Below are 27,135 nucleotides of genomic sequence, written 5' to 3' on the forward strand. Positions count from 1 at the left end.
TGTTGCTCGTGGGGAGGGATGCCTGTGGGGGCCAGGCAGGGTTGGGAGAGATCCAGGGGGTCTCTGGCAGGTGGGGCGGTGGGCAAGAGGCTCATCCTGCTGGGTGAGGTGAGACAAGGCGAGGAAGGGGTGCCATTGTCACAGGGCAAGGTGAGGCAGGGGCCGGGGCGGCCGCTGCCTGACACCATCGGCCCCTGCACACAGAGGCCAGTGAGCGCATGGGTGCTGGGATGCATCCAGCCATGTGGGACCTCGGCCAGTTAGCAGGTGGCTGGTTGAAGAGGGATGGTGGCCATCTCCGGGGCATGGTGCGTGTACCCACAGAGAGGGCTCTGAGTGCCACTTCTGGCACGCGTGCCATAGGTTCGCCACTACTGGACTAAGATTTACCCTGTTATGACTGAAGTTGTTCTCTCCCTGATCAGGCTGTTCTGGGATTGGAACTTATTGATTCTGGAATCACAGGTGATAACTGTGGCAAACAGAACTTTTGTACAATTGCAGTTAGTGACTTTGGATTCGGTAACAGTTATTAATGCCTTGACTAATTTAAGCAGCAGATATTTATTTTTCTTTATCGTTCTTATAAACCACTAAATTGGCGCTATGACACACTGTACATGGGGCTGCTCTTGAAGATCATTCAGAAACTTCAACTGGTACAGGATGAAGCGACGCAGGTAGTAACTGGTACACGTAACGCCACTACTGCATGAGCTGCATAGTTACCAGTGTTTCTGGGTGCAATACAAGGCAGTGATTATCTATAAAGCCCTATCTTTATCTGAGGGTTTGCTTTTTTTCCAGTGTTTCTGCCTGTCCAATTAAATAGGATGGGCATGCTGCAGATAAGAATGTCAGCTGTCAGGGACAAGAAGATGAGATTTTTTCTGCAACAACCCCTGCTCTGTGGAACATCCTCCCTTCAAGATTAGAATGGCCCAACTCTCTTAAGCCTTCTGTAAAGCTTTAAAAACTATCTATGCTCCCATGTGCCAAAGGCTCTGCCTCTTGGCTATATTGTTAATAAGCTAGATGACTTGCTCTGTATGTACTCAAATTAGACTTTTTGATTTTTTAAAATTTGTTTTAATGGGTTTATCTGTTTTTATTTTTAAAATGTTTTTAGGATTTTAATTGTAATATGTGTTTTTGAATTGTGAGCCGCCTGGAGTTGTTTGCTGAGGTGGGCGGCTATAGAAACCAATCAAACAAACAAATACGATATAAAAACTATGATTCTGGATTTCCTGTGTGCATGTTTCAGTGTGTGTGTATTTCTTCATCTTCAGAGAGGAAGATGATCACAAACCTTGTTAGAATGAGATTGAGCACAAATTGACCATCATTCAGGTGTTGTCAGAAATATATTTTGGTAAAATATCACAAGCAAATGAAGTGTTGGCCCTCAAAGTGTCAAAGTACATGGGACAGTAGATTTTTTTTGTCAAAAATTCTAACAACTTTGATTCTATAATTTTTAATGACCTTGACAAAACTTGATATCTAAAACACATAAGGCACCTAATAAATGTTACTTTGGCACTGAGAGACATCTGCCTATTCTTGACTATTGACGCCTACCTCTTGCACTTGGCTTTGACAACATAAGAGGACGAGGTGGAAGTAAACAGATTCATGTTTGGAAGAACTATCATAGCATTGTGTGAAATGAAAAGGGTGCAAGGTCTTTTCCAGCTGAGGACACTAAAGTAATACTGACTGCTGAGTCATGGTACTGTGTAAAACCCCTTAAGCCTTCGTCTCATAAGGATGCAGGTGAACTCAGATGGAGTACATCCATTGGTCTAGACCAGAGGTAGGCAACCTTGGCTCTTTTATGACTCGTGGACTTCAACTCCCAGAATTCCTGAGCCAGCCATGCTGAGGGGAAAGGGAGAGGTTTCCAAGCTGAGCCATGCTGGCTGAGGAATTCTGGGAGTTGAAGTCCACGAGTCATAAAAGAGCCAAGGTTGCCTACCTCTGGTCTAGACCAATGGATGTACTCCATCTGAGTTCACCTGCATCCTTATGAGACGAAGGCTTAAGGGGTTTTACACAGTACCATGACTCAGCAGTCAGTATTACTTTAGTGTCCTCAGCTGGAAAAGACCTTGCACCCTTTTCGTTTCACACAATGCTATGATAGTTCTTCCAAACATGAATCTGTTTACTTCCACCTCGTCCTCTTATGTTGTCAAAGTCAAGTGCAAGAGGTAGGCGTCAATAGTCAAGAATAGGCAGATGTCTCTCAGTGCCAAAGTAACATTTATTAGGTGCCTTATGTGTTTTAGATATCAACCTTGAGCACTTTATGACTTGTGGACTTCAACTGGCTGGCTGAGGAATTCTGGGAGTTGAGGTCCATAAGTCATAAAGTGCCCAAGGTTGGGGACCCCTGGTCTAGGCCTTGCTCTTCAGTGTGTGTGCTCATATTACCTTCATCTTATCAGCCTATAAATGAAATAGAACTAAGTTTTCCTTAGGCTTAAAGCAGTGGTTCTCAACCTGTGGGTCGGGACCCCATTTGAGGTCGAACCACCATTTCATGGGGGTCGCCAAACAACGCAGTCCGCCATTTTTTCCCTTTTTCCTTAGCTGTGCTACTCCCTTTTATTCTATTGGCTTTTGAAAGCCAATAGAATAGACTCTCTTGAATAGTGTCTAATTCTATTGGCTTTCAAAAGCCAATAGGAATTGTCCAGGCTGTCTCTGCCCTGCTGAGCCCGCCAAAAGTCCCATTCTGCAAACGGTGCTGCACCAGTTGAGTAGTCCTCGACTTACGACCGGTTGAGTAGTCCTCGACTTACGACCGGTTGGGGGTCGCGGCATTAAAAAGGTTGAGAACCACTGGCTTAAAGTAATATTTTCCCAGTTCAACTAAATGCTGTCCATGGCTGTACTGAAATGGGTACCTCTACCTTTCTTAGGTTTATCATCCATATCCTCAAAAGTCAGGGATTGCAGCGACTGAGAACAGAAAGCCCATTGTAATGCAGCTGTTAAGGTGTTGAATTGCAACCAGGAAAACATGTACTCTAAGCTGTAGATGTTCTCTGAGTATCAGAGCAGGTAAGGTTGCTGTCTCCACGAATTAGTGCTTCCATAGCTGGCCAGCAAGGCATCAATAAGTATTTATTTATATCCCGCCTTTATTATTTTTACAAATAACTGAAGGCACTGAACACATACAACACATCTTCCTCCTCCTATTTCCTCCACAGCAACAACCTTGCCAGGTGACACTGGCCCAAGGTCACCCAGCTGGCTTAAGTATTAGACCAAATTCCAACTATTGATCAAATATCTGCGCAAACCTTTAAAGCAGGGGTCTTCAAACTTGGCCCTTTTATGACTCGTGGACTTCAACTCCCAGAATTCCTCAGCCAGCATATGCTGGCTGAGGAATTCTGGGAGCTGAAGTCCACGAGTCATAAAAGGGCCAAGTTTGAAGACCCCTGCTTTAAACCTGCTTCTTATATTATATACACGTCTGTTGTTTTACGGGGCAGGCTGAAAACTTAAGGTTTAAGAGGAGATTAAATCCTACACACAACTGACAACCGCCTGCCTCCACCACCGTGCGCTTTTAACTGTCACGCTATTTTCTTAACCAAGGCGATCGGCTATTTGGCCAATGACGTGTCAATTAACCCATCTCGCATTTTGATTGGACTGTCTTAACACCGCTCTTCCTCGGAATTCCGAAACGTCAGCCCTGTCCTTCAGAGGAACCCGTTGATTCGATTGGAGCATGAGACTCCGTCTTCTCGGGATTGGCTCCTCGGATGGCCGCCGCCCCCTCCTCCGCAGCGTCACCCAGCACGTTCGGTTGCGGTCGGGTTTCCACGTCAGAGGAAAGAGAGGAGCCGGTACTCGTCCGCCTTTCTTCGGCTTGGCGGGGCCCGCGGCTGCTGATCTGCCTCACGAAATGCCCAGGCGCCTGTCGACGCCCGCCAAAGCCGGGCCCGTTTTGAACGACGCCGGATGGATGGAAGGGTGAGCGAGCGAGCGAGGGAGAGAGGGATGGGGGGAATCGGTCGCAGAAAAGCTCGGACTGCGCTTGGGCCTGCCTTGCCGGCGGCCGCGATGCTCCCAGCAAGCAAGCGGTGGTGAAGTCCAAAGGGAGCAGCGGCGCCAAAGCCGAGCGACGTGGTGTCCCGTAGTGCCGCTTGAGAATGGGTTTCCCAACCGTGGACGGGACGGGAATATCGGGTAGCTGGAGACCTCCGAGATGAGCCAGCTTTCCGCGAATGGTCCGAAGGCGGGGTGTTGAAAAGGAGGGCGGACTTCGGAGCGTATCGCTTACATTAACAACAACAACAACAACAACAACAACAACCAACAACAACAACGAAGTTGGAAGGGACCTTGGAGGTCATCTAGTCCAACCGCCTGCTCAGGAAGGAAACCCTACACCAGGGGTAGTCAACCTTGGCTCTTTTATGACTCGTGGACTTCAATTCCCAGAATTCCTGAGCCAGCATGGAGGAACTATGGCTCCTTTATGACTTGTGGACTTCAACTCCCAGAATTCCTGAGCCAGCATGGAGGAACTATGGCCCCCTCATGACTCGTGGACTTCAACTCCCAGAATTCCTGAGCCAGCCATGCTGAGGGGAAAGGGAGAGGTTTCCAAGCTAGCCAAACTGGCTCAGGAATTCTGGGAGTTGAAGTCCACCAGTCATAAAAGAGCCAAGGTTGACTATCCCTGCCCTACACCATTTTGGACAAATGGCTGTCCAGTCTCTTCTTAAAAACTTCCAGTGTTGGAGCATTCACCCATTCCTCGGCAGTCTGGCCGAACGGTAGCTGGCCTGCTTTTTTTTTTTTAAATCAAAGACTTGGCCGTTTCGCTTGACAAGGTCTGGATTCCAGGGTGTGGGTAGCATGGAGCTATACAGCGTGGTCCCCTCTCCCCGCCCATGGTTGAATTGGAAATGCTTTCCTTTTTTTTGCTGGGGTGATGACTTGGGCATTGCGAAAATCTGGAGGGACACTGGGGGAAAGGGGTATGGTGTTGTAATGAATGTGCAAACCTATTGGGGGCCAGGTTGTCAGCTGTCTGGTTGACACCCAGGTCTGAAGGAGTGGTGTTGCTTTTGGCAACTCTTCTGTAGTTCTGTATGGATTTAGGGATCCTAGTCAGAACTTTAGAGTTTTCTCCACCCACTGACAATATCTCTCTGTCCACTGACAACGTCTGATAGAATTACCTAAGTTCTAGCTATTATTCAGCGGCTAGAACAGTAAGGAAAATAAAGGTTTACATTGCCTCAACACAGTATACATTACAAGTAGGGAAATAGCTTTTAAAAAATCATATACTGAATTAACTGTTGGCTAGTTTGTTCTCCATCCACTGACAATATCTTTCTATCCACTGACAACGTGTGATAGAATTACCTAAGTTCTAGCCATTATTCAGCGGCTAGAACAGTAAGGAGGATAAAGGTTTGCATTGCCTCAGTGATGGGTGATTGCTGGAAAAAAATGCTAGAACACAGTATACATTACAAGTACGGAAATAGCTTTTAAAAAAATCACATACTAAATTAACTGTTGGTTAGTTCTCCATCCACTGACTATATCTCTCTATCCACTGACAACGTCTGATAGAATTACCTAAGTTCTAGCCATTATTCAGCAGCTAGAACAGTAAGGAAGATAAAGGTTTGCATTGCCTGAGTGATGGGTGATTGTTGGAAAAAAAAGATGCTAGAACACAATATACATTACAAGTAGGGAAATAGCTTTTAAAAAATCAGGTACTGAATTAACTGTTGGCTACTTTTGCATCATATTGTGGTTTAGCACAATGTTTTAAATTAATGCTTTTCTCAATTCAATTAGATTTGGGGTCTAACTGTGAGCCCTATCCATTATTCGTTCAAATCTAGTTATATTCTATCTTGATTTATTTCAAACAATTGTTGGATATTAGAAAGGTTCTTAGAGTATAAATTGGAATACTTAGGACCCTGTGTGTAGAGGCTCTGTAAAGATTCTAATTGTGTCATCTGTTTACATGCTTGTATACAACTTGTCTACTTTTTGTAGAAAGCAAAACATATTGCAATCTTTTGTTTTCTTGTTAATTTATTTTAGCTTTTTTTAAGTTGTACGAGGTTAGCAAATAGGAGATTACAGATTCTTTTTTAGACACACATGATTGAAGATCACCCACATTTTATTAATTGGGCATCACAGTATGGTTGGGTCTGTTGCAGAAAAAGATTTGTTCTGTGTTGAGTATATGGATTGTTTTATATCATTTGAGCCACATTGCTAATATGCAAGGATGCTAATAAAAATTTGCTGATTTATATTTAGTTTAGGAGTTGTATTCTAAAAAGTAAAATGGATATATTCAGCTTACTAGAGACTTGACACATGCATTTTTCTTTGTATTTTCCAACCTACAGAAAACTGGTACTATCCAGCAGTTTATAGTACAATCAATCCTGCTCAATCAATCCCTACTATAAGAATGACTTGCCAATGTGCCATCAGTAAAAATTAAGGCTCCATGCCACAAATAAATTGCTAACAAAAATGTATATATTCCACTGCAAGGACATTCTCTTAAGAAAACACAGTATATATTGCTGCTTCACTTGTTTGGTACCCTAGTTAATCTACTCAAGAAATTTCTTAATAGGTACAAATCTTAAAAACACTCACATTTTATAGACTACTTGTACTGATGTTGGTATGATACTATAGCAACATGCTGATTTTAAAAATCGAGGGCTATAATTTAAAATTGAGGGCTACAATTTAATTTCATCCCCCTTCCTTAATTCTGACCCGGTAGTACACTTCGCGCAAGTCCAGCTTAGAAAATATTTGCCCTTTTGAGAGGTGGGCCAGCATGTCTTTCATGAGAGGGAGGAGGTACACGTTTTCCACACACGCAGCATTCAGACTCCTATAATCCACACAGAGACGAAGAGACCCATCCTTCTTCTCCTGGAACAGAGCCGGGGTGGCCACCCTGGATCTGGCTAGCTCAGTGAAGCCCCGGGCTAGGTTTTTAATCTATGAATATGTGCAATTCATTTAAACTCTCTTGGGGTCATGGAATATAGTTTTGATTTGGCAACTTAGCCCCGGGGACAATTTCAGTGGCACAGTCTGTGGGTCACTGTGGGGGGATTTTGTCCAAACGCATCGACCAGGTCGTGATACTGTTGGGCTTTGCCCTGCAGCAGGTCACTTCTAGTTACAGTTCTGGCTTCTCTGTAGGAACCATCCCTGGCTCTTGGCTGGTGTGGGGCTTTCTCCCTTTTTGGGAATTTCAGGAGTCCCTTCCTCTAGTCAGTGGTTCTCAACCTGTGGGTCGGGACCCCATTCGGGGTCGAACGACCATTTCACAGGGGTCGCCAAACAACGCAGTCCGCCATTTTTTCCCCCTTTTCCTTAGCTGTGCTACTCCCTTTTATTCTATTAGCTTTTGAAAGCCAATAGAATAGACTCTCTTGAATAGAGTCTAATTCTATTGGCTTTCAAAAGCCAATAGGAATTGTCCAGGCTGTCTCTGCCCTGCTGAGCCCACCAAAAGTCCCATTCTGCAAACGGTGCTGCACCAGTTGAGTAGTCCTCGACTTACGACCGGTTGAGTCGTCCTCGACTTACGACTGGTTGGGGGGTTGCGGCATTAAAAAGGTTGAGAACCACTGCTCTAGTCCACCCACGGGCTCCACCAATACAAGGGGCCATTCCATTCCCAGTGCCATTATAAAGATTAGGGTCTCAGAGTAGCCCCCCGTTGTCCATGTCCAGGGGCTCAGTGATGGAGATGGCTGGGACATCCCCTGCGACGGACCAGTCTAACTGGCAGAAGGCAGTCGGGTTCTTTAGCCTCAGGTGGAGCCCCAGGGTTCCCACCGGGGTCAGACTTACTAAGCATCTGGTGCACCCTGAGTATAGTAAAGCTTTTAGGGCCACTCTTTTCTCCTTACCCAGGATCAGCAGTTCTGTGGGCATGGTTACTGGCGCGATCGGCCTACTTACAAGGGGTCGTCATCACTGTCGGAGGGCCCTGGGTCTTACTCCGAGAGGGTCGGAGTTCCCTCCCTTGATTTGGGTGGGGGATGAAAGTCCACAACCTCAGCAGTCTTCATAGTCGAAATCTTGAGCGGAAGGCATTTCAAAAGGATCTTTTATTGAGAGAAAGTGATTGCAGAGAGAGAAGGCAGAATCTAAAGTTTCCCGGGCGAAAATGTTAGGCTAAACCACAGGTCGGCAACGTGCGGCTCCGGAGTGCATGCAGCTCTTTGAGCCTTCCCCTGCGGCTCCCAGCCTCCTCTGCCATTTGCAGAGAGAGACAGAGACAGAGAAAGGCACTTGCGCTTCCCTGCTTGTGTCTCTCTCTGTCTCTGTGTTTGTGTGTGTGTGTGTGTAAAAGAGGGTGCACTCACAGTGTTCTCCGAGGAGCTGAAAAGCTTATTGGGCGGAGCTCCTCCCTTTGCTGCGTCTCAGCAGGAAGCAGGAAGGGCAGGAGAGAGCTAGCTAGCCCAGCTATGCTGACTCAGGAATTCTGGGAGTTGAAGTCCATGAGTCATAAAAGAGCCGAGGTTGCCTACCCCTGAGCTTGTTGGAGAACAGCTTGAAGCCAGCTTGCCAGGTGAGCAGCAGATAGGAGAGAGAGGGGGGGAGAGAAAGAGAGAAAGAGAGAAAGAGAAAGAGAGAGGGAGGGAGAGAGAGAGAGAGAGAGAGGAAAGAGAGAGAGAAAGAAAGAGAGTGGGGGAAGAGGACTGGCAGACCAAGGGCAGATAGAGAGAGAGGGAGGGAGAGAGAGAGAGACAGAGAGAGACCCTTTTGATATCTAAAATGAAGATAACACTGCATATATCCTTTTTTACCTGTGTGTGTGTGTATATATATATATATGATTAGAAATAAAAACAAAAATGCGACTCTTGGGAGTATTCATATTGTCAAAATAATGATCACCAAGAGAATATCTATCCAAAAATAGAATTTAATCCACCAAGCTTTCGTCAAATACATTTGACATCGTCAGGGTTAAAAGGCAAACGCTGTGAGAAGTCTTATATACAGTTGTTTAATGCCTGTTTCCGGCTCCTGGAGCGTGTCATCGGCCCCAGCTGATCGAATTGAGTCCCAAGCACACCCTCCACATCAGCACCTATCCTCTTTCCATTGCTAATTTGCATTCTGTCATACGTTACTCCGTTAGCGCAGGGGAGGAGAAAAGATTCTGATCCCCAACCTGACCAACCTGGAAACAGCTAACGGAGTAACGTATGACAGAATGCAAACATGCACATACATACATACATACGCACGCACACACACATACATACACACATACAGACACACACACACCTATAATAAAGGTAAAAAAGGATATATGCAGTGTTATCTTCATTTTAGATATCAAAAGGGTTTCGCAGCTCCTGGTGTTTTGTTTTCGGTGGGAAACGGGTCCAAGTGGCTCTTTGAGTGTTTTGGGTTGCCTACCCCTGGGCTAAACCTAACTTGTTCAAAACCCCTCCCAGCTGCCCAGCCCATGGTGAGCCAATCCGAAGGTGTAAAGGTGTTGTGAGAACTCTGAGCTGAAAAGGTCATAACAAGTTGCTCCCAGGTGCAGCAGTCTTGATGTAGGCAGGGTTCTTAGGGGGTGAAGCAAATCAGATGGCCCCAGGGCTCATTCCCCCCCCCTCAATTCCCAGGAAGCAAAAGAGGAACAAAGTAAAATGGACACATCATAGAAAAGCCCCGGAGTCCCCCCTCCGGGTAGAATGGGCACGGGTAGAATGGCAGTGCCCGACAGAGATCAATGGGGACCTGACCCCTGTTAAATGTGACATGTTCTGCCAATAGAACTGATATGTATGGTGATGTACGGTATAAAATTTTGCTTTTTAGGAATGTTTAATTAATAAAACTTTAGTTAACTTATTTATATTTTGGGAACTACAGACTACAATTTTTTTTAACATGGAATATAAATGGAGCAAATGCTCCTCAAAAAAGAAAAAAAAAAGACTTCCCTATTTGAGACAATTGAAACGAGATATTATTTGTTTACAAGAAATACGTGTGACAAAAGATCGTGAAAAAAGTGGCAAAAAGTAGGCGAACAAAATTAATTTGGGGGGCATGAATGAAAAATAGAGAGGAAGCAGCATGAAATGCATGAGGGAAAGCAGGGTGATATATCCTCTGTGAGATCAGATAGGAAAAAGGCAGTATAGCAGTATTTCTGAACTGAATATTTGGTAAGAAATCTAGCAATGCACTGGAGGGATGATACGGCTGAGAAGGTGAGGAAGTGTAACGGGCATAGTTAACTTTCTTTCTGCAGCCCAGAACCCTCACTTTTTTTTTTTTACTCCTTCTATACATCAGTGTTGAGGTATGAAAGGAATCCTTTTAATAGTTTTTATGAGTTTGTAAACTCAGTGTTCAGAAACAGATAACTATCAATTATAGTATGTAAAGCAAGACTGCTCTGGTACAATTCAAATCATTGCTACCGTTCCTATAAACATTTTCTGTCTCTTTTCAAAATGTTTTATTTGGGGGCATTTTTTTCCTAATTTTTTGATCAGATATGGGGAATACTCTTTTGATGGAATAGTAATTTGATGTCTCTATTTTTAGGACTGCCAGGAGTGTAGATAAGAACATTTATATTGTACAAGGTGAAATCAATACAGTAATAGGAGCCATAAAACGCAGTGCAAGATGGAGCACTCACGTACATTTGGTAAGTTACTAGAAACTGTAGAATTGTATTAATTAAATCCATATTTGTCTAATAAAATTTATCTTTCAATGTTAACTGTTTAAGAGAAATTGCAATAATTAATAATCTTATGTTAATATATGCAATTTAAATCTTTTATGTCGGACTCAGTAACTTGAAATTATTTCAGAGGAATCATAAATTGATTCTCTGAAACAAGCCCAAAGGGAATGATAATAAAAAAAAATTTCTAATTCTACACATGAGGTTAGAATAAAAGTCCAGTGATGAACTTGAAAATCTGGTAAATCAAACCCACAGTTCTCATAAAGCAATCTCATTGCTTATGGAAATCAAGGGGCCTTTTCCTGCAATAAAAACTTCCTGGAGTTTATCAATTTGGGTAACATACTTAATAGGAATTAGCATTGGAGTTCTTTTTGAAATGCACCAGTCTAGAAGTTATATTAATTTGACTACATTAATCTTGAGAGTCAAAGGCTCTCAACAATTTATATCCAGTGCAGACAATTTTAATCAATAATTTATGCCCAGTGCAGTCTCATTTATGCTTTTAGACATATTTCATTCAGTGTATTTTGGGCAAAATGGTATCTCAAGTATTTTATACAATCGAAGCTAATTGTAAATCCCTACTTTTGATCGTAATCAGTAGCTGTTTTTAGCTATGTTTGTTGCAGTATATGCTGAATATAAGATTCATTCATTTATGTACAGATTTTATATGGCTATCCAACTGACTTGGGACAACCTCAGTAACCTGAAGTAATGCTGTTAAGTTGTTGTCCAAAATACCCCATGTATGGCAGAATATAGCATATTATAACCTTTTCTACATAGTATTACAGTTAAGGCAGTATTTTGTGGTGTACAATGATGGCAGTGTAAAAAATGCAACTCTTCTAAGAGATATTAAGGTTCCCGGCTGAAATTTAATTATTCTCATACTAACAGCAAGCCCTAACTACAATTATGTATGAACATACAAGGTTAGCTATTACAGAAAGTACATGTGGATTAGAATCATAGGTTTTCCCTTATAGTAAAGGCAGGTTTACTCTGCAATAGAAGCATTATTATACCTTCCCTTCTGTACTGTAAAGTGCAAGATCTTAATGTAGCCATATCATGGTGAATATAATGGACATGAGCATTATCTTTAATTTTGCATAAAAAGAGTGGTTGGGCCAAATGACTTATATATGCTTGAGAAATTTATTCCCTTTATTCCATTTATTCTATAGCTCCTCAAAATTTTACAATTTGTTTAAAGGCTACAAAGGACCCAGCCTATTTGCAACCTGGCTGCGTGAATGGTGGGCAGCACGCATGCACATGCAGCTCGACTCGCATGCATGTGTGCGCCAACGTAACCCTCGTGCGAGTTGAGCTATGAGTGCAAGTGCACAAGCCCACTGCTTGCGTGACCCAGTTTCCCTCTCCCCCCCCCCCAGCTGGGCTGCCAAGCCACAAAGATTGGGGACTACTAATCTATATAGTTAATAGTATAACTGACAGATTTTAGACTGTATTTTTGAAATTGCATTCAACTGTTTATGGTTTTATTTCAACTGGTAAGCTAGTAGGTTTTCCAGCTTTATCACTAGATTCCCTGTGTTTTTTCTTAGTTCATTTCAAGAACTATTCCATTTAGTCAATTGTGTAGTTATCCTAGTTTATTCTTATTCTTATTTATGTATTAAACTTTATGTGCTGCTCATCTCACCCAGAGGGACTCTAGGTGGCTTATCTTGTAAAAACCCACAAGATAAAACATTAAACCATTAAAACAATAAATATTAACATTAAAATTGAGTTAAATTTGACAAGATGGGAAGAAAGGAGCAAAAGACACACTGAAAGAGGTGGAGTCTTGTCAGCTTAGTCCAGTGGTTCTCAACCTTTTTAATGCCGCGACCCCCAACTGGTCGTAAGTCGAGGACTACTCAATCGGTCGTAAGTCGAGGACTACTCAGCTGGTGTAGCACCATTTGCAGAATGGGACTTTTGGCGGGCTCAGCAGGGCAGAGACAGCCTGGACAATTCCTATTGGCTTTGGAAAGCCAATAGAATTGGACTCTATTCAAGAGAGTCTATTCTATTGGCTTTCAAAAGCCAATAGAATAAAAGGGAGTAGCACAGCTAAGGAAAAGGGGGAAAAAATAATGGCAGACTGCGTTGTTTGGCGACCCCCGTGAAATGGTCGTTCGACCCCAAATAGGGTACTGACCCACCGGTTGAGAACCACTGACTTAGTCCATTACCACCTACAGAATGATATTGTTGGAGATGAACAGGCTGAGCCCTAGGGAGGGGTCAAATGTGTCATGAGTCTCTGTGTGCCCACAACAGCTCTAAGTCCAGCCCACCTTGAATGCCTCTCTTATCTCTTGCTCATTTCCTTGACTGTTAGTTGATCAGAGTTTAAGCTTGCAATAAATCTTTATACTCATTTGAACTGCCTGAAACTCCTGATTTCCTTGGCATTTGACAGATATGCCCTCATTAATCTAGCTGATGCAAATGCTTTAACCATCTTTTCTTGTTGTATTAATGTCTCTAGATCAGTGGTTCTCAACCTGTGGGTCGGGACCCCATTTGGGGTCAAACGACCATTTAGCTGTGCTACTCCCTTAGAGTCTAATTCTATTGGTTTTCAAAAGCCAATAGGAATCGTCCAGGCTGTCTCTGCCCTGCTGAGCCCGCCAAAAGTCCCATTCTGCAAACGGTGCTGTACCAGTTGAGTAGTCCTTGACTTACAACCGGTTGAGTAGTCCTCGACTTACGACCGGTTGGGGCTCACGGCATTAAAAAGGTTGAGAACCACTGCTCTAGATAAATGTCTCTAGATTTCTGAGGCAAATTTATCATGTATGCCTTAAAAGAGTTCCAAACAGAGATAGAAGATTAATAATAGAGATGGAAGATTAACAGATTAATAGATTAACATAGATTTCTATTAATTTAAAAAGAGTGTTTTAATATTCCACAAAGGAAATTTCTTTTATTAGTTCAAATGCTGGAGTTAATTGAGTTTTCAGATTTCAACATACAGTGAGGGGAAAAAAGTATTTCATCCACTGCTGATTTTGTGCATTTGCCTGCTGACAAATGATCAGTCTGAAAATTTAATGGTAGGTTTATGTTAACAGTGAGAGACAGAATAACAACACAAAAATACAGAAAAATGCATTTCAAAAAAGTTATAAATTTATTTGCATTTTCATGAGTGAAATAAGTATTTGATCCCCTTTCACTCAGCAAGATTTCTGGCTCCCAGGTGTCTTTTATACAAATAATGAGCTGAGATTAGGAGTACTCTCTTAAAGGGAGTGCTCCTAATCTCATCTTGTTACCTGTATAAAAGATACCTGTCCACAGAAGCAATCAATCAGATTCCAAACTCTCCGCAGTGGCCAAGACCAAAGAGCTGGCAGGGACAAGATTGTAGACCTACACAAGACTGAAATTATTCGCAAATGGAAGAAACACAGAATAACTGTCAATCTCCCTCGGTCTGGGGCTCCATGCAAGATCTCAGCTCATGGAGTTTCAGTGATCATGAGAACAGTGAGGAATCAGCCCAGAACTGCAGGGGAGGATCTTATCAATGATCTCAAGACAGCTGGGACCATAGTCACCAGAAAACAATTGGTAACACCCTACACCAGGAGTGTCAAACTGCCGGCCCGCGGGCCGGATGCGTCACATGGAAGCCACGCCCACCCCATTGCCGACAATGGCAAAACTGACCCAATACATTGCGCAATGTCACGTGACGTCACGAGTTTGACATGCCTGCCCTACACCGTGAAGGACTGAAATTCTGCAGCGCCCGCAAGGTCCCGCTGCTCAAGAAAGCACATGTAGAGGCCCATCTGAAGTTTGCCAGTGAACATCTGAATGATTCAGAGGAGAACTGGGTGAAAGTGTTGTGTCAGCTGAGACCAAAATTGAGCTCTTTGGCATCAACTCAATTCGCCATGTTAGGAGGAGGAGGAATGTTGCCTATGACCCCAAGAACACCATCCTCACCGTCAAACATGGAGGTGGAAACATTATGCTTTGGTGGTGTTTTTCTGCTAAGGGACAGGACAACTTCACCGCATCAAAAGGATGATGGACCAGGCCGTGAACTGTCAAATAATGATGATGATAATGTTGTTGGAAGGAATCTTGGGGGTCATCTAGTTCAACCCCCTGCTCAGGCAAGAAACCCTATACCATTTCAGACAAATGGCTGTCCAGTCTCTTCTTAAAAACTTCCAGTGATGGAGCATTCACAGCTTCTGGAGGCAGGTTGTTCCAATGATTAATTGTTCTAACTGTCAGAAAATTTCTCCTTATTTGCTTCTCTCTTTGGTTAGTTTCCATCGGTTGCTTCTTGTCCTGCCTTCAGGCGCTTTGGAGAATAGCTTGACTCCCTCTTCTTTGTGGCAGCCCCTGAGATACTGGAAGACTGCTATCATGTCCCCCCTCATCCTTCTCTTCATTAAACTAGACATACCCAATTCCAGCAGCCTTTCCTTATATGTTTTAGCCTCCAATCCATTCTTGGGGGAGAACCTCCTTCCCTCAGTCAAGGCATTGAAAATGGGTCGTGGATGGGTATTCCAGCATGGCAGTGACCCAAAACACACGGTCAAGGCAACAAAGGAGTGGCTCAAGAAGTAGAAGCACATTAAGGTCCTGGAGCGGCCTAGCCAGTCTCCAGACCTTAATCCCATAGAAAATCTGCGGAGAGAGCTGAAGGTTCGTCCTTCAACCTTGAAACCTTCATGACTTGGAGAGGATTTGCAAAAAGGAGTGGGACAAAATCCCTCCTGAGATGTGTGCAAACCTGGTGGCCAACTACAAGAAACGTCTGACCTCTGTGATTGCCAACAAGGGTTTTGACACCAAGTGCTAAGTCATGTTTTGCGAAGGGGTCAAATATTTATTTCACTCATTAAAATGCAAATCAATGAATAACTTTTTTGAAATGCATTTTTCTGGACTTTTTTTGTTGTTATTCTGTCTCTCACTGTTAAAATAAACTTACCATTAAAATGATAGACTGATCATTTCTTTGTCAGTGGGCAAACGTACAAAATCAAGCAGGGGATCAAATACTTTCCCTCCTCACTGGAGCAGTCACTGGAGCATGATCCGATATTGCATTTGGATCAGTAGAAGAGTCTATCACTTGATCCATCAGATTTTGTTTTACCTTAGATTTGTGACCGAATTAGATGCTCAGCAGATATCAGGATAATTGAAATCGCTCAATATTTCAATTGTATGCCCTGCTCACATAGTCTGTGAAAAAAAACCCTCAACTGAATGTATTATTTTTGTTTCTCTTTTTTATTTTTAGCTAAACGCTTTTGACTAGATTTTCATGCTCCAATTCCTAAATTTCTGTGCACATGCACGTTTTCTTTAGGAATAGCGTAATACCCTTATCTTTTCTTTTGGGTTTGGTTTTTTGAATATATTTTTGCCATCCATATTGTCATCCCATCAAATCTAGTGATGGCTAACACATCACTTTGTTTCCCTGGATTAGGATCTCTAGTCTAGGTGCCCTGTTTGTTTCCTATGCTCTATTCTATTCTATTCTATTCTATTCTATTCTATTCTATTCTATTCTATTCTATTCTATTCTATTCTATAGTCTATAGTCTATAGTCTATAGTCTATAGTCTATTCTATTCTATTCTATTCTATTCTATTCTATTCTATTCTATTCTCTATTCTATTCTATTCTATTCTATTCTATTCTATTCTTTTCTATATTCTATATTCTATATACTATATTCTATATTCTATTCTATTCTATATTCTATTCTATTCTATATTCTATTCTATATTCTATGTTCTATATTCTATATTCTATTCTATTCTATTCTATATTCTATGCTATTCTACTCTATTCTATATTCTATTCTATTCTCTATTCTATTCTATTCTTAAAACATCTGAAGTTTTTAAGTTGTATCTTATATTTTCCTCTCCTACAAAAAACATTTTTCTGCAGAATTAAGAACTGTAAATTGCTAATACTCAGAAAAAAAATGTCTTTATAGTCATACCTTTGTATAGTGTGCCATTGAACAGATTAAAATCTTCACTCTCTCTTCTGAGAATCTAGCTTTAAATATATAACAGTATATTTATATGTTTAGGATGAAGAGCGCGATCCCTTATTGCACAGCTTCAGTGTTTTGAAAGACGTTTTGAACAATGTAACTGGTAAGTCTTAAAATTTAAAAAATAATATTGTGAAGTAGGATGTATATGCAGTGCAGATACTCGGGGAAAATGATCCTAATTTAAGAATATCTCATCTTCTGAAAAATCAGATTTTTGAGAGAGAAAAAGGAAACTCAATTGCTTTATTGGATTTTAATAAGTAATTTATTATCAATATGTAACATGGCTGTCTTTCACTTGCAATTAGTTAGAAAAAATCTGCTCTTCCAACCTTCTAGTTTTACATTTCCTGATTATTTCTTGTTTTCTCCCAATAAGAAATGTTGTGTGTTAATTTTTTACACAAATTTCCTCATTTTGAGTATCTTTACTGTTTTCAGCTTCTTTGAATTTTAAATATATAAGCAGAGTAGAATAGAGCTGGAAGGGACCTTGGAGGTCTTCTAGACCAGCCCCCTGCTCAAGCAGGAGAGCCTATACCATCCCAGACAAGTGATTGTCTAGCCCAGGGGTAGGCAACCTTGGCTCTTTTATGACTCGTGGACTTCAGCTCCCAGAATTCCTGAGCCAGCATGGCTCAGCTTGGAAACCTCTCCCTTTCCCCTCAGCATGGCTGGCTCAGGAATTCTGGGAGTTGAAGTCCACGAGTCATAAAAGAGCCAGGGTTGCCTACCCCTGATCTAGCCTCTTCTTAAAAATCTCCAGTGATGGAGCACCCACGATTTCTGGAGGCAAGCTGTTCCACTGGTTGATTGTCCTCACTGTAGTTATGTTTAAGTCCATCATTTCTAAAAATTTTATGTACACGTTCTGAATATATTTTATCTTGTGATAACATTTGCATGCAATAATATTGCAGTGTTATATACTATGCTTATTTATTTTTCCGTAGGATTTAGAACATGATTCCCTTCCGAGAGCTGTTCTAAGTATTTTGATTTCAAGTGGTGATGCTCAGTGTAGGTAGTCCTCGAGTTACGAAGGTAATGGAGCCTGCCCGTTCCATTTGTAACTCGAGAATTTGTGGGAGTGAATCTCGTACCTTGAATGAGATCACTCCCTGCTCGTTAAGACGCTCACAGCTCGTTAAGTGAACATGAGATATCTAAAGGTGGGGAAGGCCATGGGGGGGGGCTTTGTGATGGGACAGGCCCCCAAGGCCTCACCGACCCACTAAGATACCTCATGCTTCCCCCTCCTTGCTGCAGCACTGGACTCACTTACCTTGAAAAGATCCATCTCCTCTCTGCCGCAGTTTCTGCCTTTGAGGGAGAGGAGAGTCGATGGAAGGTCCTGGGTATTATAAATATTGTGTGAGTTCAGACACCCATCCTCTTTTGCAGAAAATGGGAGCCTGAACTCTCCTGGTGTTTGCGTTGCCTATCTCCTGCTCCCGCCCCAACTCCTTTCCGCCACTCCTGGAACAAGTTTCACCAAGACAGAGACCTTGGGGAGACTGGAAGCTCTGTCTGTATGCAGAGGCGGGCTTAGAAGTGGAGCGAAATGCTCCATTTCTCAAGTGCCCCACTGGCAGCCCCACGGAGCTTGCAGTCTCTGTCAGGTCTCCATCTGGGTAAAAAGAGTTTGAGCGCCTATGGGGCGTTTGGCGGCGAAGCATTCGTTTTGTTTTCAATTGCCCCATAGGTGCTGAAACACTTTTTATCCGAATGGAGACCTGACAGAGACTGCAAGCTCCGTATGCCTGGAACGTGGCGCTTAAGAAACGGAACCTTCTTCTCCGTTTCCAAGCACACATTGGCAGCCACCCGGAGCTTGCAGTCTCTGTCAGGTCTCTGTTGGGATGAAAAGTGTTTCAGTGCCTGTGGAGCTGCAATAGTTGTGATTTTGGGACTTGCTTGTAAACACTATGCTTGTGGAACTTCGAACGAGCATTAAGTGAACGCTTGTAACTTGGGGATTGCCTGTGCTCCCTCAGCTTCTTACTTTTGTAATGTCTTCCTCTCATTTATTACCACAGTCAGCATTTGTATATTCGAAACAAATATTCTTTTTTCCCCCTTAACAGAGTATCTCATATTCCAAACAACTTTAGCCAGTTGTACATTAGATAGCAATTTTTTTAACAGCTGAAAATTATTTCACAAAAGATCTTTTTTTTTGGCATTATTTACACCTAAAATTGGTTATGGTGGCAACTTTTTATAACTCCCAACATTTCTAACTGCTTATTTTTAAATTTCCTGTTTTTATTTGTATTTTTTCAGCATCTTGATACATTTCTATATTATATTGTTCCTCATTGTGATCCCTTATTGGTGGCATCACAATGTTGTTTAGGTTTGTGGTTTCATTTTTTATTTCTATTGGGCCAGATAGACACAATTCCATATTAAATAGTGCGATAAGAGTATTCTGCTCTTCTGTTTTATAAGAATACTTTGGGTTCTTTTTATGACATCCAAAACCATTCTTGAAAATAAAAGCTGTGCTTTATTTTGCAATATACAAATTTACTATACATTTAAATTAAAATAATCTATATAATATTAAAACTCTTGTATCTATAACCTTTAACTGGGTAAAACATTGCATCATAGAGCAGGTTCAAACTTTTTGAATCGAAGTGCCTCAAACGAATTAACTTATAGAACGCACTCAAAATCTGGGACCCGTGACTCCTGTGAAAATGAAATTTAATAAATTTTATAAAACATTTCATGACATAAAAATTATCATAAAACATTTTATGACATAATATAAAAGGCCATGAAACATTTCTTGATTGACCCTTTGACTCAGCTATAAATTTGAACACGGACACTACCTTCAAGGCAGATGCATCTCTGAGTATCTTCCTCAAATTTTAAGACCTTTTCAAGTACACTAGAAGCTCTGCCATTGTTGAAGGCGTTGAGGAATCTGGTAAAGAAACATCTCTGAAATGATGACTCGAGATCACGGGTTTTCTAGTATAAAATAAAGTCAGCTGGCATGTAGATCTTCTCTAACCCAAACTCCTTCCCTGCAAAAATAATGGGGTTAAGAGCTGGAGATCTGAGCACTTTGTCCTCCAATGTGCTACATTGTATGTGCAGGACATAGCACAGAAGCGTTGCTTGAACAGGGTCCGTAAGATTATCTGGGACACTACACCTCCTCTCCACGACCTGTTTTCCTTGTTACCTTCTGGGAGAAGGGGGCTCCGTGGTATCCGTAGCAGAACATCCAGATTCAGCCATAGTTTCATTCCATACAGCATTAACCTTGTGAACTCTCAAGCTTCCTCCCTCCATTATATACCGTACTTTCCGGCATATAAGACGACTTTTGAGAGCGTTGAAATTGGCGCCGAAGTCAGGGGTCGTCTTATACGCCGAGTCGTCTTATACGCCGGAAATAACGGTAGTTTCCAGTGTATAAGATGACTTTCTAGGCATGCGACTTGGCGTCGAAGTCGGGGGTCGTCTTATACGCCGGGTCGCCTTATACGCCGGAATATACGGTATTCAAGATGGACATTATTGAATATTTATTTGTTACGTATATGTAGGGGTGTGGGTCTGTACATATGTTGTACATAGTATGTTTAGGTGTGTGTCATGTATGTATTTCACTTTGAGAGCGGGCAACTAAATTTCATTTTTGATGTGTGCCGTTCTGTCCACAGTAAAAAAATGACAACAAAGGTTATTTTATCTTATCATATCTTATCTTCAGAATAAATTATAGCTTCACATTGTGCGGCATTTAGACTTTAATCTTAAAAAACCTGACAGTTGTATTTCTAAATCTTTGGTCTGCTATTACCTTATTCAGAGGTTCATTTGAATGTGTAGCTTTTGTTGAAGTATAACTAAGGGTTATAATGTGGGCTTCTTACTGCTATTGATAAGCTGCACCAAGTAAATGGGTTTATAAATTGTCTATAAAATTTTATGCTAAATGCAGGAAGATCTGAAGAATCTTCATGTTTGGGTTTTCATGCACTTTTACCGTTTGCATATTTAAGAAAACTTAAGTACAATTTCCTTCTTTACATATGTTTATTCAGTACTAGTGCTACTTTTGATTTAATTATCAATTATGTATTAGGCTTGAATTCACTAACATACATTCCTTTGCTCTGTTCCCATATGTGGCATTCAGAATTCCATCAGAGATCTGTCCACATATGCAAGTGCCTAACTGATTTGTTTTCTACTTTATATGCTATTTTCTGTGAGTAGACCAGAGTGTTTGAGAACCGTCCCAAAGCGGTTGGAAAAAAGTCATAGAATAGATGCATTATAAAATAATTATATTAAAATTATATTAAAACCTAAAATGCACTAAATTGTTATAATTCAGGTATGCTAGCAGTAAAAATATTTCTCATATCAGCTAATTTGCATTACTTAATCATTTATTGGATTTGGCTATATGCCTGTAATAAGAAGTGTCAGATGCGGAGGTATTCCCTTAAAATGTGTTCTTCTCCACTGAATCATATAGGTTAATATTTTTGTTTTAGCTCTGTTTTCTTATTGTAGCTCTCCATCTCTGAAGAAGTAAAGAGAGATGAAACTATATTATCATTAAAAGCTCCCTGCCCAGTCTTGATCTAGGGAGCTGAAATCACAGATATCAGTTACTAAGTTGGAACTGGCTCATGTGGAATGTAAATTGCTCCTGTCCTGAGAAAGGCATTAATCCCAACTATCCAGAAGTGAACTATATCAGTCTGTGTTGATTTCTTAATGAAATATGTGTGATAGAAATAGAGCTAATCCAAATATTGCAAGAAGTGAACAAGGCTACATTATGATCTATGATTAGCTAAGCTAGTCCCTACTTTCTCTCACCAGAAACAACAGAAATAATGAAAGCTTCATTTTGAGTTTGAAATTCATTTCATACTATAAGGTCCTGCCTCAGCTAACACTTCCAAGAAAGCAGAACTCCTGAAACTGGCATCGTTTCAAAACAAACTTTTATTGAGAGATAGTGATAGCAGAATAGCAAGGCAAGATCTGAATAATTCCCCCGCAAAACGTTACATTAAAACTCTCCTTTCAAACCTCTCCCCTGTGCCCAGCTGTCCAGTTTGATTTCAGCCAATCCACAGGGACAAAGTTGTTACGAGAACCGGAGTGATAAAGCATAATTCTCAGGCGTTTCGTTTTCTTCCCGGTCTCTTCCCAGCAGAGTAGAGATAAGACAGATGGCCCCAGGCACATTCCTCCACCCTTTCATACCTAGAGAGATGCATCAAATGTGAAAAGAACAAAGCAAAGGAAATACATCCCAGAGCCCATAGAGCTTCCCCCCTCACCAAAGAGCGAAGCCTCCCCCGCCCAACAGACCCAACAGAATGGCAGTACCTGAAAAATAAAATGAAATGAATAGGTAGGTTGAGGATCTGACATACACCCTACTTGGTACTTTATTGCAATTCAGCTTAATCTGAAATTTCCTGAAGTCTAAAGTTAAGTGTTAATTATGCTTGTTGTTTACATACAAATAATAATTTCATCCAAGACTTTTAAGAAGAGAATGGGCAACCATTATCTGGAATGGTATAGAGCCAGGGGTAGGCAACCTTGGCTCTTTTATGACTCGTGGACTTCAACTCCCAGAATTCCTGAGCCAGCATGGCTCAGCTTGAAAACCTCTCCCTTTCCCCTCAGCATGGCTGGCTCAGGAATTCTGGGAGTTGAAGTCCACCAGTCATAAAAGAGCCAAAGTTGCCTACCCCTGATATAGAGTCTCCTCCTTATGAAGGGGGTTGGATTAGAAGACTGCCAAGGTCCTGTCCAACTCTGTTATTCTGCATTCTGATACAAAAAGAAAAAATAATAATTTCAAGATTTTCTAGGATAAAGTTGGCATGAGGCTCTTCCAAACATTTGATCCATCATTTGAACCACCCTTCAGAATATTTTCGATGCATGCCATAGATTGCAAACAAAGTAAAAAAAAAAAAAAACTGAAAGGTTCAGATTTTGTGTGCACATAAACTACCAAACGACTGAAAGATGAAAAAACTGTAACATCTTTCACACAAGTTTAAGTAATATTTTGCTTTATGCAGAGATAACACAGAAAACCTTCACGTTTTATGTACAGAACACTATTAACAGTCACTTGGACATTTCATTGGGATAATGGGAGAGGCAGTGCAACATCAGCACGCTTAAAGGAACACATTCCAAGTTCCTGTTTACCTGTGGAATCAATAATTACATTTTTCTACCTCGTTATCGATCAGCCTCACTGTTTCTTTTGGGAGGTTTAATACAATTTAATTATGATTGAACATCCCTTTTACATTACCCTGAAGACATTGTACAAAATTAATCTTGTTTTGGTGAGTTGTATAGATGAGTTTCACTAGTATCCTTGAAAACCTCTTCTTTCATATTTTAGGGCATTTTTCAGTTCTTGCCTAGATTCTTCTTGAGCATTTCTTCATTAAGTTATGGAATCAGTGACTTTTATATTCAGATTTATTCAAGCAGTAATCTTGACATTTGAGTTAGCTTTTAGAACCATTTTGCATTTATAGTAATATATATTCTGTATTTCCTCGGTCCCTACTGAATTTGTTTTAATCTGTTCTGGATGCAAATTTCCAACAGCCTTGTCCCCCTTCTCCTCTAGTTCTTTTTTCACTCTCCCCTTTGTGGATTATGTTTGATCAGGTGTGGCAGGAATATCCTTTCTCAAGCTGCGCCCTTTATATTAGTCAATATACTCTCTTCTCCCTCCCACTTCTTCCATCTCCTCTGAGCTTTATCAGTTGACTTATAATTCTACAATTCTCATTGGAAGCTAATGCAGTTTGTTCATTATTTAAACAAAATCTGTTTAATGAGCAATGTAAATGTTAGACAAGTTGCAGAAGAATACCTTTTTCTCCTCAGAGACATTGCTTATTTAACTGTTTAGGAATTAGGTATGGGATGCTCCAGTTGAGACAGAGGGGTGTTTACCTTTAGCACTAGGGAACTGTAGTGAATTTTTCAGTTCACCCATTGATTTATTACTTGACTTTTGGAAGTTTCCATCTTGACTTTAGTTTCCTTATATGGACAAGTAGATTACATATATATATATATGTATGTATGTATGTATATGTATATGTAGGTCTTTGGTTATTCGGGTTTTCTCCCGCGTAAAATTGGAAGTGTCTTGAAGACGTTTCGACGAAGTCCCATTCGCCATCTTCAGGCTGGTGTTTTCGGCTTCGTGCTTCCAGGAGCACGAAACCGAAAACACCAGCCTGAAGATGACGAATGGGGCTTCGTCGAAACGTTGCCAAGACACTTCCAATTTTACGCGGGAGAAAACCCGAATAACCAAAGACCTACATACAAACACCCGCGAAAACCTCAGAAAACAAACAAACACACACACACACACACACACACACACACACACACACGCTATTGGTATACATCTTGTTTCATGCTCCTGCTTTTTTTTTTAAAAAAAATATATTTTAAAATTATATGTATAAAATTATATATAATTATATAAATTTATATACATAATTTACACAGTGCCCTTTTATATTATTTTTGTCCCAAGATCTTACAACTTTTAAAAGTTTTGAATAACTCTCAAGAGATACTTGCCTAATACTTGCAAATAAGTTCACAAATATTCTCCGTTACTGTTAGATATAAATAAAAGGTGCTTTTGCTACAAAAGTATCTGATTTAAGAAAAATACATGAAAAAATAAGTTTTTTTTAAAAAATCCCTTGGACTGTTTTTTTTAAATGCAATATCAAAAGAACAGATTAAAAACATTTTTGTTATGCTTTTTTTTTTTTTAAAGCCTTTCATTGCTAGTTTCCTTTCACAGATTTTAATTGACAAGACAGGACAGTAAACGAATCTTACTGCTGAAAGTTAGGCTTACTTACTATCAATGGAACGACTTGCCTCCAGCAACTGTGGGTGCTCCAGTACTGGATGTTTTTAAGAAGAGATTGGACAACCATTTGTCTGAAATGGTATAGGACAGAGGTCTCCAACCTTTCTCGGTTGGCGGACCATTTGCATAGTGAGGCTCCATTTTGACTGATTGACTGAACCTTTTTTTTGTACATGGCAGCGGAGGCCTAAAGTGAAAAGGTTTTATAAAACCCAGCTGAAGGGCTAGGACTGGGGTGGCAATGCACCTGCCCACAGAGAGGGCTCTGCGTGCCACCTCATAGGTTCGCCACCACAGGTATATGACATCTTTTGTTAATACAGAATAAGCAAGGAACTACTAAGAAAGAAAGATTTCACTGGAGCTGCTAGGCAATACATCCAGCAGTGCTTTCCTAGCAATTGCAGGTGATGGCCTGGTACTTCCTGCGTGCTAGAGAAATAAGGAGAAGACATTCTCCATGACCCTAAGTACAGAGGCTAAGCATAGGTTCTACTTTATTATCAGAGTCGTATTACAGTGAAGGAGCAAACACAGTGTGAATTTGAAGAAGGAAAAGTAAGCCAGTCTATGAGAGTATGGAGGGCAAAACTGTCCATGGCTTTTTCCACCTTTTTATCCTGAGGGTAGTAGTATCCATTAAGCCCTTCCCACTCATTCCCCCCCCCCCGCCCCTCAGCTGAGAAAGGGGAATTCAGAGGGCACAGCTTCCTTTCTAATCACAAATAGAGGCAATATGTAAAGGGAATGGATGTATTTTCTAGCTCATTTTTGGCTGCAAATCTGGCAATTGGAGAAGATGCAAAACTTGCACGTCTAAAAGAAAAATGGAAAGGCTCTTCCATCAGACTAGGAACCCCTTCTCTTCCCCTTCCCCTTTCCTCAATCTAAGACAGTGATGGCGAACCTTTTAGAGACCGAGTGCCCAAACTGCAAGCCAAAACCCACTTATGCATCGTCGGGTACTGGGTGGATGTGGCCCATTGGCTGGGTGTAGCCCATTGGTTAGGCGTGGCTGAGGCAGACTGGGTGGGACTAAAAAGTTCAGTCAATCAATTCCAACTTTGCAAAAAAAAAAATTCCTGCGAGAAGTTGAAATTGACTAATTGATAGAACCTTTTTTTTTTTTGCACACGGTGGCAGAGGCCTAAAGCGAAAAGGTTTTATAAAACCCAGCTGAAGGCCTAGGACTGGGGCGACGGCGCGTGTGCCCACAGAGAGGGATCTGAGTGCCACCTCTGGCACCCGTGCCATAGGTTCGCCACCACTGATCTAAGAAGAACAGGCAGAGTGATAATATGGTTAGTGAGTCAGACCCAACAGAGGTTAATAGAGATTTGCCCAGCTGGCAAATTCCTGTAGACATCAATAGAAGAAATAAAGGGTGATCAGGAAATACAATAGTAAATAGAAAAGTCAGTCCCAGACTTAGCAAATTACAGAAGAAACTCAGCCCATAGGTCTTGCAGGGGCTGATCTGTAATTGCTGATAGTGGCAAGTGGGAAAGCTTCCTAACAAATGACTTGTTGAATTCAGGACATCTGATGTGATACAAGGGGCAGATTGATAAAGCATGTGTCATTAATTCATCTTCAGCATTTGAGCACCTGTAGAAACAATCCTGATAGAACAGTGGTGGCAAACCTATGGCACGCATGCCAGAGGCGGCACTCAGAGCCCTCTCTGTGGACACGCGCGCCATTGCCCCACCAGAGTAGCAAGCACATGACGTTTGGAAGCGACAGGGCAGGAAGTGAGCGAGCAAGCAACGTTGCCCTCCCCCCCCCGGGGATGCCCCAGAGATGACAAGAGACTGGCCCCCACTGCCCTGGCCCTGGCCACGCTCACCCAGTCTGCCGTGACCACTGCAGCCATGCCCACTCAGTGGGCCACGCCCCCTGCCCCCCCTGAGGGCACCACAATGTTGATGCAGCCCTGGCACTTGGCGATAAATAAGTGGATTTTGGGTTGCAGTTTGGGCAGTTGGTCTCTAAAACAATGGTTCTCAACCTTTTTAATGCCGCGACCCCCAACCGGTTGTAAGTCGAGGACTACTCAACCGGTCGTAAGTCGAGGACTACTCAACTGGTGCAGCACCGTTTGCAGAAGGGGACTTTTGGCGGGCTCATCAGGGCAGAGACAGCCTGGACAGTTCCTATTGGCTTTTGAAAGCCAATAGAATTAGACTCTATTCAAGAGAGTCTATTCTATTGGCTTTCAAAAGCCAATAGGATAAAAGGGAGTAGCACAGCTAAGGAAAAGGAGGGAAAAAAATGGCGGACTGCGTTGTTTGGCGACCCCCGTGAAATGATCGTTC

General features: G+C 41.7%; 1 protein-coding gene across 6 annotated transcripts in view; it reads left to right on the plus strand.

Annotated features, from left to right (window-relative positions):
* Positions 1–3,831: 3,831 nt before the first annotated feature.
* Positions 3,832–27,135, plus strand: part of GBF1 (golgi brefeldin A resistant guanine nucleotide exchange factor 1) — a 123,038-nt gene continuing 99,734 nt past the window's right edge. For 5 of the 6 annotated variants that reach the window (XM_039360044.1, XM_039360043.1, XM_039360046.1 and 2 more), the window contains exons 1-3: positions 3,832–3,999; positions 10,636–10,741; positions 16,909–16,975. In XM_039360044.1, the coding sequence (XP_039215978.1) occupies positions 3,932–3,999; positions 10,636–10,741; positions 16,909–16,975 (241 nt within the window). In that variant the 5' untranslated portion in view covers positions 3,832–3,931. The remainder of the gene's footprint in view (positions 4,000–10,635; positions 10,742–16,908; positions 16,976–27,135) is intronic. The other variant, XM_039360042.1, reaches the window with a different exon arrangement.

The sequence above is a fragment of the Crotalus tigris genome, unplaced genomic scaffold, assembly GCF_016545835.1.
Source record: "Crotalus tigris isolate CLP2741 ecotype Arizona unplaced genomic scaffold, ASM1654583v1 scf7180000019147.1630427, whole genome shotgun sequence".
Lineage (NCBI taxonomy): Eukaryota > Metazoa > Chordata > Lepidosauria > Squamata > Viperidae > Crotalus > Crotalus tigris.